Below are 16,746 nucleotides of genomic sequence, written 5' to 3'. Positions count from 1 at the left end.
AAGAGAGAAAGCCCAGGATGGGAACACATGTTCATAGTGCTCTGGAGGTTAGCTGAAACCATCATGGTTCCCTGCAGGAATGAGATTTCATCTCTTCTGCCTACCCACCTTCCCTAGCAAACATTGATTGGAAGATAAGACTTGGCTGTTTGGTTTGCAATTACTACATCCAAGGGAGCTTCAAACTATTGCCAAGAAAATCTATTAGAAATTATTACTGATGAAGTTCTGCTTTATTAACAGTAATATCTGTACATGTTTACTCAAGGAACTTGGATTGTAAAGCTCCTGAAAATTACTAGTTGGAAAGAAGGGGTGGGGGGGTGGTTTCTGCTATCTGTATAGGTGCAATTAAAGTTTTAATTTTGTTGGCTCTTGCTAAACATAGCACTTGTTTATCCAAGCAAACATAATGCTAGTTCTCACTGAAAATTTCCATTGAGCCAGGCATACAAGCAGTTGTCAGAGTAGGAAGTGTACTGAAGTGCTGTACTGTGTTGTATTTACACTAGTTAAGCTGATTACAGGATCTGATCTGTCCCCCTTTGGTTTATACAATGGTAAAGCTGGAAAGATTCTGCTGCAAATTCGTGAGATTTTTAAAACATAATTGAATTCTGCTGAAGGCAGGAGGAATTTTTGCCTTTGATCTCCTTGAGAGCAGCATGGTTTAGCTTTGGATGAGAAATGAGCTTAGTTGGCCAGGGCAGAACTGAGCTCCAGAGTGGATGAAATCCTTTCTAGAAGGAACACCCCAGTGAAATGCAACACAGCTGAATTAGCCCCCTGATATCTAACTTAATACATGCAGTGCTATATCAAGAACCTTGATTTGAGCTGCAATTTCTGTTTCCACTTTGTCTTTATGTAAATATATTTGTAAATAAACATTGTTGTTGCATTTCTTTTTGCAAAAGTCTTTTGGGACTTACTCTTCTATGTAGATGTTTCACTGTAGTTTTGGTTACAGTGGTGAAGTGTCTCTTTTGCCTTCAGACCAGTGCCAGGACTCAGAAACCAGAACCTTTTACCAAATTGGAGACTCCTGGGAGAAGTATGTCCATGGGGTCAGATACCAGTGCTACTGCTATGGCCGTGGGATTGGAGAATGGCACTGCCAGCCTCTGCAGACCTACCCAGGTAAGAAACCCAACAGAAAATGAGCTCATCTGCTCAGTAAGACTTGGGGGAAGCTGACTTTTCACCCCTAACCTGTTCAGCTTTCTGTACCTGATGCCTTTTAGTTTCCTTTTAAAACAGAACAGATGGCCCCTGTCCCTGGGCAGACACAATCTGGTGGCAGGGGTTTATAAAGGGGAGCCCAAGCTGTTTGCAGCTATTCCTGAGGCCAGGATTAGTTCAGAGAGTGACTGTCGGTGCACACAACAACTTGGGTTTACATTGCCTCTTGGTATATAGTGATATCACACGTGTAATCTTCAACTTATATTGCCTGAAACTCACACATGTGTAGCCCTTCCTTTTCCACTCATTACAGAAGCGAAATCCATCATGGAACAAAATGTTTTTCCTGATCAGTGCCCCAAAGAAATTAAATATTTGAACTCTTGTTTGTCCAGGCAGTTCCAGGAACTCTTTATAGGGATGGGCAATGCCTGTTTGTTGGTTGTTCAGCTTCAGTTCCCCGAACAGAATATAAGGGGAACCTCTCTATTTTCGTGTTAAAGTTTGCAACTGCCACTGGCTTAATCTGAATAAGATGAAGTATTAGGGCTTGCTGAGCTTCATTGACTCCTGTCAGGCTGCTTAAAGAGACATCTCCCTGAGCTATGTGAAATATGCATGCCTTTAGCCTGGAGACCAGAGCTTTGGGCTGCTTTAGACACAAGAGTGACTGAAAATGTGTAAATAAACCAAATCTAATATTTCTGAATGTAGGTTTGGGGTTAGGTGAGCTTTGAAATTTTCTGCCTGTGGGCTAAGGCTTGTTTGCCTTGAAATCCTGTTAAATGGGGAATAGGTATGTATGTTACATGGTTGTCCAAATAAATTATTATTAGAAATGTTGTGAATGAGGTGAGGGTACAGCTATTTAATGGCTAAAACACTTTCCTGCAGATTCCAGGGATCTCTTTGCTGGGATTTTCTGAGAACTAATGTGAGGACAGTGCTGCTGAGTGTTCAGTGAAACTTCCCAGCGGGACTGGGGGGGACTGAAAGGAGAACCATGGGATCATAAAACCTGCTGTCTATTTGAGAGTTTTGTAGAGAAAATAAGCGTGAGCCTGACCTAGCTGAATGCAATCAGTAGTCTTAAGCATTAGAGCACTGCAGAACTTGTATTTTCATGAGTTCATGGGCCTGTTTTGTTTTTTGGACTTCCACCAACCCTTCTGGTGGGGTTTGTGTGCAGAAGACAAGTCTCACTATCTGTGGAGTGCTCCACAGAGTCATGAAAATTTGGTGTTTCAAATGAACTGATGAGGAAATGTAGTAAAATAGTGAGAGATTAGTGTCTCTCTTCAGGGTGTATTCAATGTCAGATCAGGAATTTCCCCTCACCATGCTTCGTGATTAGACTTGGATTTGGCAGATGGTTTTTGTCAGCTTCCCTGCTGCCATTGCAGAAGATAATGATGAAAATAGTTGCTGAGAAGTTCCCTCCATCTCTTTGAATGATACAACTTTGCTTTGCAAACCTTTTCCATACTAGACCCTCTCCCATTTTCCATTTAATTGATAACTCACAGGAAATGAGCCTGAACAGTGCACATTAACTCCCCACAGAATATATTCCGATTCATTAATTTTCTAGGCAGCAATGAAGCATTAAGGATAGAAAGACAATACAACTGATTTCCTGTCTATAGAAATATGGTGTGAGCCTGGAAGTTTCCTTGCTTTTTGGTGACTCCACGACATCCCCAGCATGTTAAAACTGGCAATTCCTTTATTTTTCAGGGTCAACTGGGCCTGTTCAGGTGATCATCACAGAGAGTGCAAATCAGCCAAACTCCCACCCCATCCAGTGGAATGCTCCTGAGAGATCTCACATCACCCAGTACATCTTACGCTGGAGGCCGGTGAGTGCCACATTTGTCATCATCATTCGTTCATCAAAAGTACTTTATTTGGCTTTTTCTGGTGTCTGAGAGAAGTGGCTGACACAATTTCAGCAAACTTGAGTTGCTTATTCAATGTCTTTGTCCTCTCGAGGTCAACAGCTACTCTTGAGCATCAGAGAGCCAGTGCTAGATAGACACTTGATGTTTTCCTGCCCAAACTTCACTGGTTGCTGTGTTCATAAAGTATTTTATTAAACAAGGCACTAGCACAGCAAGCAGAGAAGTTTATATCCTTCCTCACCTTAAGGAATGTAAATCCTTGTGGAAGTTTCTTCATTCAAAGAAACACTGTTTTAGGAGCATGCATATCCAGAGACAACTGGGATACATTTTATTCTATTAATGAGGAGGTAAAAATGAGTAAGGTATGAAGACATAAACAGCTAAGTGTAGGATTAAATAAACAGTCACTCCCATCTTCTCTAAAGTCTAAACCAAAGCTAGTTAACCACTGCTTGTTGACTGATTCCTCTATAAGGAATGATTTGGTTTAACCAACACAGATGAGCTGTGTTCCAGCTCCCCTGAGTACAGCTGCTCAAAAGACCACTTAATGATTAAGAGCATTAGTACCTCAATGCTGCCTGTTATTGGGAGAACAATAAAGGCCCTGATCCAAAGCCATTCAAGGCACTCAAGTCTTTTTTACTGATTTCAGTATATCTTGGATGAAGGCCTGAGTGAAATGGACTTTAAAGCACTGGAGTACAAACCTCAGAGGATGGAGCATTATTTTAAAGCTTCCCATAGAGTTCAAACCCAGGGTAGAAGGGAAGGACTTTTCTGTATATTGTTTTCAGATGATGGCTTAGAGTGTTATTATGAACAGCCTTCAAGTGTATGTTTCCCAGCCACTACTTCGTGCCTTACTGTGCTTTTGTTGAAGGAATGAGTTGAGTTTATAACAAATAGTGTTTCTTTTAAAGGGCAAAGTTGAAAGCTACGTTGTTTGCAATTTACCCCAGTAAAACCTGATCACTCAATGCCATTAGCCCTGTTTCTTGGCATACCTTTGTCATCTCCTTTGACTTGATTCTGTCTGTGCATTAAAGCCATGCAAGTCATACCTGTTTGAATATTACAGTGATTAGTAACCACACAGCAGGTTAGGTCACTAGATTCCCCTGCTTGCAGGCTAGGGAGTCTCTCACTATGAGTGTTTTTTCTTGCAGAAAAACTCTGGAAGGCAGTGGAAGGAAGCCACCATCCCTGGCCACCGGAACTCCTACACCATCTCAGGCCTGAAGCCTGGTGTGATCTATGAAGGACAGCTCATCAGTGTCCAGCAGTATGGCCACAAAGAAGTCACCCGCTTTGATTTCACCACAACCAGCACCACAGCAGTGACGAGTGAGTTGAGCAGTTGGACATCCAGGAAAACCTAATCTCCTTCACCCAAGTCCTTGCTTTGTGCATCCCACTTAACACAGAAGTGGTGGTGCTTAATGCAACCTCTCTTTCTTCTCTTGTAGGCAACACTGTTTCAGGAGAGACAACTCTGCTTCCTCCCGTGGTTGCTACTTCAGAATCTGTCACTGAAATCACATCCAACAGCTTTGTTGTCTCCTGGGTTTCTGCTTCTGACACAGTTTCTGGATTCCGTGTTGAGTATGAGCTCAGCGAGGAGGGTGATGAACCACAGTACCTTGGTGAGAAAAGTGGGATGTGCCAGACCAAAGCCTTGCTCACAGTCAGTGCCTCACTGTTTTGTGGCAGTCAGCAGAGCTGGTGTAAACAGTGAGCATCTCCCTGTCTTTCAGTTGGAGTCAGTTAGAATATGAGAGTGGCAGGACCAACTCAGATTAAAAGCTCACTTAGTTCATTGTCTTTTCTCCATTAATGGCTGTAAGACAACAATGCAAGTATATAGCAATGCCTCCTCAGAACACTGTCCCAGAATTCTGCAGAGGAAAGCTCCCTGAGCCTGGAGGGGTGGATTTGTAATAACTGTGGATAGATATATTTTATTCTTTTTATCTCCATTAATTTGTCCAGCTTTTTTTTTCTTTTAAAATCATGTAAAGTTACTGGCTTCCACAGCACCCTGAAGTGATCAGCAGTGCAGATGAGAACTAGATCTGTTTTTTAAACCTGCCTCCTGGCTAATTTCCTTTGCCATACCTTTGTCCTTCCATCAGAATGGACAGAACGAAATCTTTCCCAAATGCCCTCTCTTGGCTACTTGTTATCTCATGGATACCTCATGTTCCAGTCTGTTCTGTCAGTTGTTTTGTTTGGATCAGATCTTCCTCATCTTTGATAATATGACAACTTAGCTGAGCTGGGAAGCTGGTTAAAGGCACTGGACTCAGACACAGGAATGAAAACTGCTTTTCCAACATCTGCTGTAGACCCTTTATCACCACATCTAATTTCGTCTTAACTTCTTTTTCCTCATTTTCTGTCTTAACAGTGGTAATAACAATATCTCACCTCAAATATTTGAGGTTATAATAGTTATTGGGACATGAGTGTGATAGAAGAGCATGACAAAAAGACTAGTAATCCCCTGACCTAGTAATTCTCCCTAGACTGTTGCTCCCCTGAACTCACAGGCTTGGACACTGAACAAAAGTGGCTCACATGGGGACTGCCAGCACTGTCACCACACTTGTCTGCCCAGATAGCTGAGCTGTGCTGTGAAGCAGCTCCTGAGCTCATCTGTCTACAGACAGAGGTTTACAGGCAGATTGAAAGGCAATTCCCAGTTTCCCATACGATACTTGCCTTCAGTCTGGCCAGCAAGGAGCTGCTTCTTGGGGAATTTTCTACATCTGGCACGTAGGTGGACATCTGGGAGAAGGGAGCAGGAGAGAAGTTCACCAGCCCTCATAATGTCATTCTTCTTCACTCATGAGTCAGTGTTTCCACATAACATATTCATGTGAAAGTTTTTCCATATATTGCTGTACTGAAAATGCAACAGTCAGAGTATGAAATGATTATTCAGCTGAGATGGCTACAGTGTGCAGGGGGCTGCTGCTCAAGTTGCTCTGCCATATCCCACATCCAGCCTTGCTGCCCTTGGTGGTGTCTGATCCCAGCTCTCCATACAGCTTTTCTGCAGTGAACCGAAGACAGTGCAGAAAAACTGTTTTATTGCAGGAAGGTTGTGCTTCAGCCCGGATGAGAACAGACATCTCTATTATTTAATTTGGAGAGAAAGCATGAAGATGGAAATGTTAAAATTTTTTCTCTCCCCTGCCTTCCTCAGATCTTCCAAGCACAGCCACTTCTGTCAACATCCCTGACTTGCTTCCTGGTCGCAAGTATATTGTTAATGTCTACCAGATCTCTGAAGAAGGAGAGCAGAATCTGATCCTGTCTACTTCACAGACTACAGGTATGTGAGGGTGGCTGTTGCTGCACTTTGAAAGCTGTCGTTACTGTTTGCTCAATAATTTAGTTACCTCTTATCCTCACACTTGCTCTCCTCCTCTGTTTATTCCCTTAAACAGCTCCCGATGCACCTCCTGATCACACAGTGGAAAGTGTGGATGACACATCCATTGTCATCAGCTGGAGCAGACCACAGGCTCCAATCACAGGTTTGTCCCATTGGAGAGCACCCATTCTGCACTATGGGTAGAATCTGAAATGCAGGTGAAAAAGAAAATTAAGTGTAACTCAGGGACAAAGTTAGTGCAAAATTCTGCCCAGCCAGAGACTCCAGCAGCTGGAAAGCACATGGGCATTAGCATTTGCTTGTCTTCAGTGACTGAACTGAGCAATTTGTAGAAGGCTGGATGTAAAACAGTTCTGTCTGGATTTGTGTTAAATAAAACCAAGCCTCAAGACCTTGTATTTGTATCTGTCATCCAGACCATCCCATACTTAGCATGAGAACTGTACATGCCTAAATGCACATGTCAGACCTCAGAAATATTCTAACCCAGGTCAGATTGTGCTTTGGAAGGTGGTGTGAGTGTGTGGTCTGTAGGTGGGACGTGAGCACAGGCAGGCTGCAGGTCCTGCTGAAGTTCAGGACTATTTTTATCAAAGCTCAGTAGGGAGATCAGTCCAGCCCTCATTTCTAGCATTCTTTGTGCTTACTGATTGTGCTGAGGATTACATATTTCTCTTGCTTCAGGCTACAGGATTGTCTATGTACCCTCTGTGGAAGGCAGCAGCACAGAGCTCAATCTGCCTGACACTGCCACCTCTGTGACACTCAGTGACTTGATGCCAGGGGTTCAGTACAACATCAGCATCTATGCAGTGGAAGAAAACCAGGAGAGCACTCCTGTCTTCATCCAGCAGGAAACCACTGGGGTCCCACGCACAGGTAATGCTCAGGCTCTGGATTCCAGCCACTGAGTTTTCTGTTGCTGGCTAAATGAATGCTTAAAAGAACTCAGTTATGGATTTGTGGGTTTGAATTGTAAATTGCACTGGTATTGAAGTTCTGTGGTAAAATCATGCTTATTGACACAGCCAAGACACCACTGTGCATTAAGAGGGTTGTAATTCCTAGGGATTGGACTGCAGGCAGATCTTGCATTGTCTGCAGTAGAGAGATCAATTTCCCAAATTATCTTAGGGGGATTCTGCTAAGAATTCTTCTGAAGTGCCTGGTGTATCACCTTGCCCCAGTACTTGGCTCACAGATGTTGAAGGTTGTGTACTCAGACACCACAACACACATTCAGATTGTTCATCTGACTTTTCCCTCTCCCTTCCAGTCCTACCCATTATTTTGCTTTGCAATAAAGGGGATGGGAGATTGCTCAGCATTGACTGATGTGCCAAAACAACATCATACGATCTAAACATGAGGCACCCACTACTTAAACTACTGGTTTAAGGGTTCTTTAAGTATCCAGTTGGACTGAATAACCAAACCAAAGGAAGGGATAGTGAAAGAATTGGGATCTCATGTGGTAAGCAGTGGAATCTGATGGTCCTGCAAGTTGCAAGCACATGTTTGCAAATGGGAATTTACCAAGAATGAACTCGGCTCAATGATTTTATGGTTTGGCATCCACGTCTTCCAAAAATGTGCCCTGGTTAACCTTAGGGCAGTATCAGTCCTAGTCTCAAGAAACTTACTTTAAACACAGGAATTCAAGAGTGCAGTACTGTGGCCCAGCACTGAGGGAACTGGATTTTGCCTTTGACTACAGTAAGGCCAGATCAGCCCCTGTACTTGTTTAATTATAAAAGGTGGATTTCAAGTTAATCACAGACATTCAGAACATGCTGTGGGTTTTCAAAACCCTCTCTTTTAATTCTAAAAGGAGGTTACTGCTTCCAACCCCTGGAGTACTTTTTTTCCCTCAGGCTCTGCTTCTGCATATACTTGGAGTTCTGTAGCATATTACATCTGGTCTTTTCAGTTTTTTCTGTCACAGCAAGATACTTTCTGAAGGCATAAAATCCTTTAAAGTAGATAGTGATGTTTGGAATTGTAGTCTGCTTGAATATTGTCTGGGAATGTGTGTAGGCATGTTTATAGTTACCCTGACTTTTTTTATTTAAGTATTCTCGGGCTAGCTGCTGTTCATGCAAAATTCACTTCTTTTTCCTTCCATGGAAACCTCTATCTTCCCCTCCTGCTGAGGGCTCCCTCTGACAACTGTTGTACCCCTCTGCTTTCAGATGAAGTGCCTTCCCCCCGAGATCTGCAGTTTGTGGAGGTTTCTGACATCAAGATCACCATCATGTGGACCCCGCCGCAGAGCCAAGTGTCCGGCTATCGCGTGGAGGTGATCCCTGTCAACCGCCCTGGCCAGCATGGCCAGAGACTGCCCGTCACCAGGAGCTCCTTTGCTGAAGTCATTGACCTGATCCCAGGAACAACCTATCTCTTCAAGATCTTTGCTGTAAACCAGGGCAGGGAGAGCAAGCCTTTGACTGGAGAGCAAACCACCAGTAAGTGTCTTTCCTCTGTGCTTTTTTCAGCCTTTTGAAGCGTGTATTTCTCTGTCGCTTGAAGAAATGTATAAACAGAGCATTTGAAGTGCAACAGTTACAGCCCAGGAGGTATCCCATCAGTAGGATGACAGGGCTGGGAATTCATTCAGTCTAACAATGATCTCTTCAGCAGATTTATCCTCCTCCAGGGCTTTCCAATGGGAGTTTAACTCTCATGGCACTTTAAAACAATTTCATATGGCTGGAATTCAACTTTTTTATTACTGACTGAGAATTGATGGACCCTGCAGTTCTTTTACAGCACAGATCACAGCCTGTGATTTTTATAATTTTTTTTTTTTTTTGCTGATACCTTAGGGCAGATTTCAGCATGACTTAGAAGCCTTGCTGAGGTTCCTGTGAAAATCCCCATCTCCCTTCTGACAGCTCCATACCTGTCTGGCTCCACTGGCAGCACGAGCAGTGGTTGCCTGCACATGCAAGGAAAGCTCATTCAGGATCCCTCAGAACCTGATTGCTGATGATCTAGCAGCAGTGCAGCACCTCACCAGTGTGAGGAAAAGTGCACTTTGTCAGGCATTGTTTTTTGCTTTGCAGAAATGCAGAGAAGAGAGAGGAGCAGCGGCTGGGCAAGATGTAGGTGTAAGAGTAGGAGTTTAATGGAAGAGTAGGAGTTTAATCTGGGTTTGGGTGTTTATCTCCATTTTTGATCCAGGAGAAGTGGATCAGACAGAGCCTGGGACATGGTTTGTTTGATCAGATCTTGTTTATTGGGTAATAGAAGGGTGGCTGGTGTTTGTGGGGTTCTTTGCTGGGTCACTTTATTCAAAGGGACAAAATTCAGCTGTGTGCATCTGTGGCTCTTCTGATACTTTTCAGTAAATAAGAGCAACTTTTGAGAACCTGGCCTGGCTCTTAGTAATATGAGAGGGAAGGAAAGGAAATGGGATAATTTGTGAATATAGCCATGCTGTTTGAGAAATATCCTTAATTACATCCATGAAGTTATGAGCCATGAATAGTGCCTGTCCCTTGACTGTGCAGGGAGAATGGGATCCTTATGTCTGTCCTTTGACACATAGGTGTCTAATTGGAGCACAGCACAGATGGTGTGAGCACCCTCCCTCCTCTTTCAAGTGAGGCTTTCAAAAGCAAGGATGCGACTTAGGAATCTGAACTCCCTTGGAAGCATTTAGAACAAGAAAGGCTCAGTTCTCAGTCAGATCTGTAATTTTTTGTGGTTGTTTTGAGGAGCCTGGGCTAGGTGTAGGGTTCCTCTGAAAGTCCGCGTAGAGGTGTACATGGGAGTATAGACATTTAATTCAGACAGCACAGTGCCAGTCACAAATGTCTGGAATCATTTTCCATAGGCTGTGATCATCCGCGTAACTGCTTTGCCTAAACCGCATGGCAGAAACTATTCACATAAATTGCATCCTGTAATCGAAAGTCTTGGGAAACAGAAATCATTCAGGGTTCCCAAGGAAAACCCTGCAGCACAAGTCTCTTCCCACGGTGTAAATGTGATTCTCTTTTTGGCCTTCGGTTGAAAAGCAGTCTACAAATAAACTGAGTATGTGCGTGTGGGTTTTTAATCTTCTCCATTTTCCTCTAGGATGGGGAGAGGAAGTGATAAAAGCCTAATAGAGCTGTCAAATTAAATTGGGCAGAAAGGAACTGACTTTAGGCTACACGTTTTAGGAAGATACAATCTTTTCCAGATGAGATTTAACACAGATCTAAGTGCCAAAAAGGGATAAAGTTGACTTTCAGCCTGTGGGTTGGAGATGGGCTTAAGCAGGGTCACACTCATCCTTTCTCTTTTAGAGTTATCTCACCTGTTTATTCCTGTGGTGGAAGAAGGGAGACTTCACTTCCTTTTTCCTCCCTCCTCAAAAATGGAGAAAACAACAGGGGAGAAAACAGAAAGGACAAAAACTGCTTCCCTCTGAATCACTGGGAGAGTGGTGAAAACATTAATTTTTATCACCAAAATAGTACTTCTTCAGAAGGAGGAAAAAAGCATTTGCCAGCAAAAAAGAGCATTGATGAAACCTCTTCTCACTGCTCTTAGTTTCAATGTATGATTAGAACCTAGAAAAGGTGGGGAGACTTGCCAGGTGAACACTATGAGCTCCTTGCTGCAGCCAGTGCTGCCCTGCTTGTGTCTTGCCTCAGCCTAAGGCAGTGACATCTCCACCAGTCACCAGGCTCCAGGGTGGTGCTGAAGGAGCTGTGCCGCCTCAGTCTCTTGTTTATATAGTTATCTCGGTTATCAGCTTCAGCAGCTTCCCAGGGGCACTGATAAAAAGGGGAGGAAGCCTGGTAAGAGCTGTTCCTTGAGTCCCAGGGGAGAGATGAGCATGCTTGGAATTGTTGTATGGTTGGTTCCATGGTGTGAGTATTTTTGAGGAGATCTAGGAACTTGTTTTCTGCAGAAAGTCGCTGACTATTACTTATTTTGACATTCAAATGACAAAGTAGGGGTAGTTTATTTTGGGAAGGGATTTTGAGAGGACTGGGCAAGGATTTAAAAGAATAAATCTTTTTCATGGAAAAGGGCTAAAATTAGGTTTCCGTGCTTATGCTGACAAGTCTAAACTGAGCTGGTTTTTAAAAAATGCTCAGCGCTCATGAGAAACTATTGAAATTCCTGAGTGTGTTGGGTTCATCTGTCTTGCCTCAGCCTTTAGGCTGCCTTCCCCATGGGATGCACACATGGCAGTGACCCAGATCAGTGCAGCCCAGATTGCTCAGGTCTGCCTGTCTCAGTGTATTAATGGATGACACTGAGGCATGGATGTAGAAGTGAAATAACTCTTTCCAGCTCTCCCATGGTCCCACCTTCTCTCTTCCCTACTGTTGCACTCGCACAATACATCAGAAATTCGGGCCCAGTGGTTTGGAAGTGGATGTGAAGCAGAGATTGAGCTGGGAAGCTGATGGATGTTGTGCTTTTCCTCCGCAGAGCTGGATGCCCCCACCAACCTGAGGTTCATCAACACCACGGAGCACTCGGTGCTGGTGCTGTGGACACGGCCTCGTGCCATCATCTCGGGTTACAAGCTGACAGCAGGGCCCACCAGGGGAGGACAGCCCCGCACCTACAACGTGGGACCCTCTGCCACCAAGTACCTCCTCAGGAACCTGCAGCCTGGCACTGAGTACACCGTGTACCTCGTGGCAGTGAAAGGCGACTTGCAGAGCAACAGGGAGACTGGAGTCTTCACCACTTGTGAGTGAGACACACACATCACATATTCCTCTTCCTTTATGTCCTGGCCCTTCTTCAGAACTTGTGCTGAAAGTGCCTATTGTGAATTGATTTACAGGAGCAGCCTTTTGAAGTAGCATTCCAGCAGAACAGCTTGGGAAATACTCCTTGTTGTTCTTTCTGAACTAGCTGGCAGGAAAAAGACTTACTTGCATCAAAAAGCTTTTAGTAAAATACATTTCGGCTTTCCTGATGGTTAAAAACAAGAGGGAAAACTTCCTGCTGGTACCTAAGTTTTTGCTTAACTGGATGTCAGAGAAATTTGATTTTACTTGATCTTATTGCTTGGTTTTGGCGTGACAAATCAAGGAAAGCATACAACTTCCTTAAAATGGGCAAGGAATAATTAGTCTGTCACTTATATAAAGCTGAAAGCAGTCATTTCTCAAGCCCAGCCATACCATCTAAGGCAGCTCAACTGCAGCTCCCCAAACTGACACAAATATTGCATTCTGTCCTTTTACTATTTTTTCTACTTTTCAGTCATCTGTATTTGTGATGCTGGCTTGGAAGAAATATTAAGCAAATTTTGGAAGGAAGGAATTCTGTAAGAACCCACATATGCTTCCAGAAAGAACAAATAGATACAATGTTTAAATAATGATGATGCCATCATAGAAACAAGCAAAATTCAAAGCCAGCCAAGCCCAGAACCACATCTGCTTTTCAAAAGAGAATGTGGTTTCTTTTAGAACAATGTGAAACTAAAATAAGGGCTCAAACTTTTAATCAGAGTAACATTGTTGACATTGGCAAGGTGCTTTTTGCTGACAGACTTATCTATAAATACCACTCAATTAAAATGTGATTTGGTATCTTAGATTAATACTGTCTTCAAATGCTGGCTTGTCTGAATGAAACCAGTCCAGTTTTAAACTATAGATATGATTATCCAAGCCTCTTCATTAATAACATTACTAACAAGGTCATTTCAGATTAAACTCAGCGGTGTTATTTAGGCTGATTCTGGGATACACAAAGGCTTTGGCCTCTGTGTGATGTTTCTGATAGATATCAATGAGACCACAGATGCCTCAAACTGACTTTGAGCTCCTTTCTGCTGACTTCACAAGATGTTGGTGAGGGATGAGATGGTCCTTGCTGGGACAGCTGGATGACAGACAAGGGTGTAGTGTTCTGCTGACTGGAAGACATATGGTGTGTGAATAAAAAGAAAAAGCAGAGTTTTGAGGAACACTTTAGATATCATGCCAAAACTCAGTATTCCCCAAATTCTTGGGGCTGGATGCATAGAGGATCATGCATCCAGTTGAGTATTTTTGTTTTCCTCAAGAGCAAAAGGTCTGGCTGCGATTAGGCTGCTTGCATACTGTGTCTGTCAAGCCCAGCAGCAGAAAATAGCCATCTGTCAGATCCTTCCCAAATCACTGGCTTTTCAGAAGTGATCTAGTTCAGCACTCATCTCATACCTCTGGCTATTTGTACTGCTGTAGGTCAGGTTTTCAAACTGATAGGAGCCAGCACAGCAGGTAGACTTCAACTCTGTCAATTCACTTCACAGATCAGCCTGCTGGCTCTGTTCCTCCTTTTAACACAGAAGTGACTGAGACCTCTATTGTCATCACCTGGACACCTGCCCCAAGGATTGGTTTCAAGGTAGGAGGAGCTAAGTCCCATGTTGGTTTTCCCTCTTGTAGATGGGAGGGAGGGAAGGCAGATTAAAGCCATTTCCTGTGGACTGCAGTAAAGATGGCAGCACTGGAAGAAGTGCAAAGGGAGTGGGTCTGGGTGACAGAGGTCAATGCAGTCATGGGGCTTCAGGTCAAGTGGGAAACGTAAACCACAAGTTACAGGATTGACAGCAGGAGTTTAGCAAAAGGGCCCATAGTGCTGCTGTTGGATGATCAGTCAGGATGCTGAGATCTTGTGGCTGACAAGCAAACCTTGCTCCCCTGCAGCTGGGAGTGCGCCCGAGCCAGGGCGGAGAGGCTCCGCGCGAGGTGATCTCGGACTCGGGCAGCATCGTGATCTCCGGGCTGACCCCTGGGGTGGAGTACACCTACAGCCTCACAGTGCTGATGGATGGCCAGGAGAGAGAGACCCCCATCGTCAGGAGAGTCACCACACGTACGACACTTGCTTTTCCACCATCATTCCTTCTGCCACTCCCCACATCAGTGGCTGCCTTCTGGGAGGCAGTTCTGGTCTTTCCTTCCTCTCATGGTTTGGTTTTTGTTTGATGAATAGGTGACAGTAGCTCTGTCTCATGCCATGTAGGATCACCACAGGGTCATATTTTTATTTAATTCTAAAGGTTGAGGATATAGTGGGGAGAGGGGTGCTGAGGCAGCCAGCATGATTCTCAGGGCCATCAGTGACCCATTTGTCTGAACATTTGCAGCTCTGGCTCCACCAACCAGCCTGCGCCTGCAGTCCAATCCTGATACTGGCATCCTGATTGTGTCTTGGGAGAGAAGCACTTCTCCAGGTAACCATGTGAGCTCACACTGTGCTCAAATCTTCTCTTGTGAAGTGTTAATGCTTGTTCTGTGGTGCCTTGCAGTTTGGTGGGAAATTTGCTGTTGATTAATTTAGAAGCATGTACATTTTTCCTTAGATATATTTAAGGATATAATTCAGAGTTAACTACAACTTGCCTTAGGACTCTTAATGATTTTCATTCCATGTAAAATACTATTTTGGAGCATGAATGTGTTGGAATATTGCAGCTGCCTTAAATATTGGAAGGGTTTCTTCAAATATCTCCAGTGGTTTAAAGGTAGTTGAAGGGAAGGAAAGCAAAATGGATCACAAAGATTTTTTGGAAGTGACAAACAGGTTTGTGCTATTGAAAGTGAGCATGGAAGTTCTGAAAGTGTTCAGGATGAACTCTTCTTCCACAATAGCTGATGGGAGCTGCACAATTGACTCCCATAAAAGATGGATTGAAAGTTTTCAGAAACCCCTGTGTGTTGATAGCTGAATCTTTTCCTGACAAGTCCTGAGATTTTCAGTTTGGTGAGGTCTCAAAGGGAGCTGAAATGCTGTGAGGGTGGCATGGCTACCTCCTGGGAAGCTCTTCCCTTCTGGGCTCAAGGTGGCAAATCACTTGTAAAATGTCACATGCTTGCTTCAGTTGTTGCACTGAGGTCTGATGGGAATGGATCCAGCAGGAGATTCCTGACACTGGCCTCTCTGTATTTCAGGCATCAGTGGCTACCGTGTGACCACTGCTCCCACTGATGGGCAGCAGGGCTCCACCCTGGAGGAGGTGGTGGGTGCAGACCAGACCAGCTGCACCTTTGAGAACCTCAACCCTGGTGTGGAGTACAACGTCAGTGTCTACTCTGTCAAGGATGACCAGGAGAGTGTACCCATCTCAGAAACCATCACCCCAGGTAATGAAAGGATGAATGGCTCTAGGTTGAATGGCTGAGCCTGCAAGTTCTACATTGCAAAACTTCTATTGGTCTGGTGGTGGAGGGCTTAGACTTCACATTTAGTCTCCAGAAGCAGAATAGCCATGTTCCAGCATCTGTCAGAGCAGCTCCCGTGGAATTCTCTGCACAGGCAACCTACTCTGTGTGTCACAGGGTGGTGGTAAATATGTGGATCTGTTGTATCAGTACACTGAGCTGGGCAGCAGCAGGGATTGAACCTAGCCCTGAAGTGCCCCAGCATCTGGAACACAGCTGGTGGGAACAGGAAGTAGGTGAACAGAGATATGAGTGGGAAGTGAGCACAGGAGAAATTCTGGCAGCAGTAGTGGCAGAAGATCACTTGAGCACAATGGGGAGGGAAGCCAAGATGGAAAGGTCCCTAGCTTTAGCACTTGAGACACAGAGTGGTGTGTGCCACCTCACATGACATGTGTGGGGACTGCAGAAACTACAATAGCCACAGTAACAACATTAATATGCGTTTCCCTAAATGGTTGCATTTAGTTTTCCTTTGTGAGGGCTTTGTTTGTTTTTGTTTCTGCTCAGCCCTGAGATGATGCCAGCTACTGTGTTTGCTTGCTCTTGTAACACTGCTTTAAAATTTCTGTGCTTCACTGAAGTGCTGTGTTCTCCTGGGGGTGAACTAATAATATTGTGATGCTGCAAAGTTATACAGTAATAGCTTTAGCCCTTCACCATCTTCTGATGGGGGAAAGCTAAGAATGTATGTGTCTGGCTTTTACAACTCTTTAAAGGTGATATGGTACATGCATTCCAAGTGGATAAACAATTATTTTACAGAAAACTGGCCTTTTTTTTGGTACTTGTTCTGTAAAATAAGTGTTCTCCTAGAAGGACATTAAAATAGAGCATAACCACTATTATTAAAGCAGTATTTCTATTTCATAATTCCTTTTTAAACTAACCTGTAATGAACAGGATGGATACAGAGTCCTGCATCTTTGACTTACTTACTGGTGTCTGATCCTGAGTGAGGAAGAGCATCCATTAGTTCCCACTGATTTCAGGATCATCCTGATAAAGTTGCACAGCCAAATCTTGTGGCTTAAATTAATACCAGTTTATTGACTTGAGCAACTGAAGATTTGGT

The 16,746-nt window shown here is 43.9% G+C and overlaps 1 protein-coding gene across 7 annotated transcripts in view; it reads left to right on the top strand.

The window, feature by feature from the left end:
* The window catches only part of FN1 (fibronectin 1), a 51,828-nt gene that overhangs the window by 13,924 nt on the left and 21,158 nt on the right, over window positions 1–16,746 (top strand). For all 7 annotated transcript variants that reach the window (XM_085065728.1, XM_085065727.1, XM_085065730.1 and 4 more), the window contains exons 12-24: window positions 997–1,140; window positions 2,923–3,044; window positions 4,259–4,436; window positions 4,559–4,735; window positions 6,301–6,429; window positions 6,545–6,634; window positions 7,177–7,371; window positions 8,685–8,957; window positions 11,929–12,195; window positions 13,757–13,851; window positions 14,154–14,322; window positions 14,597–14,683; window positions 15,402–15,593. In XM_085065728.1, the coding sequence (XP_084921854.1) occupies window positions 997–1,140; window positions 2,923–3,044; window positions 4,259–4,436; window positions 4,559–4,735; window positions 6,301–6,429; window positions 6,545–6,634; window positions 7,177–7,371; window positions 8,685–8,957; window positions 11,929–12,195; window positions 13,757–13,851; window positions 14,154–14,322; window positions 14,597–14,683; window positions 15,402–15,593 (2,118 nt within the window). The remainder of the gene's footprint in view (window positions 1–996; window positions 1,141–2,922; window positions 3,045–4,258; window positions 4,437–4,558; window positions 4,736–6,300; window positions 6,430–6,544; window positions 6,635–7,176; window positions 7,372–8,684; window positions 8,958–11,928; window positions 12,196–13,756; window positions 13,852–14,153; window positions 14,323–14,596; window positions 14,684–15,401; window positions 15,594–16,746) is intronic.

This window comes from Lichenostomus cassidix, chromosome 7, assembly GCF_008360975.1.
Source record: "Lichenostomus cassidix isolate B80296 chromosome 7, HeHo_3.0, whole genome shotgun sequence".
NCBI lineage: Eukaryota > Metazoa > Chordata > Aves > Passeriformes > Meliphagidae > Lichenostomus > Lichenostomus cassidix.
The sequence above is the reverse complement of the archived record's forward strand: the minus strand, read 5'-3'. Positions and strand labels throughout refer to the sequence as shown.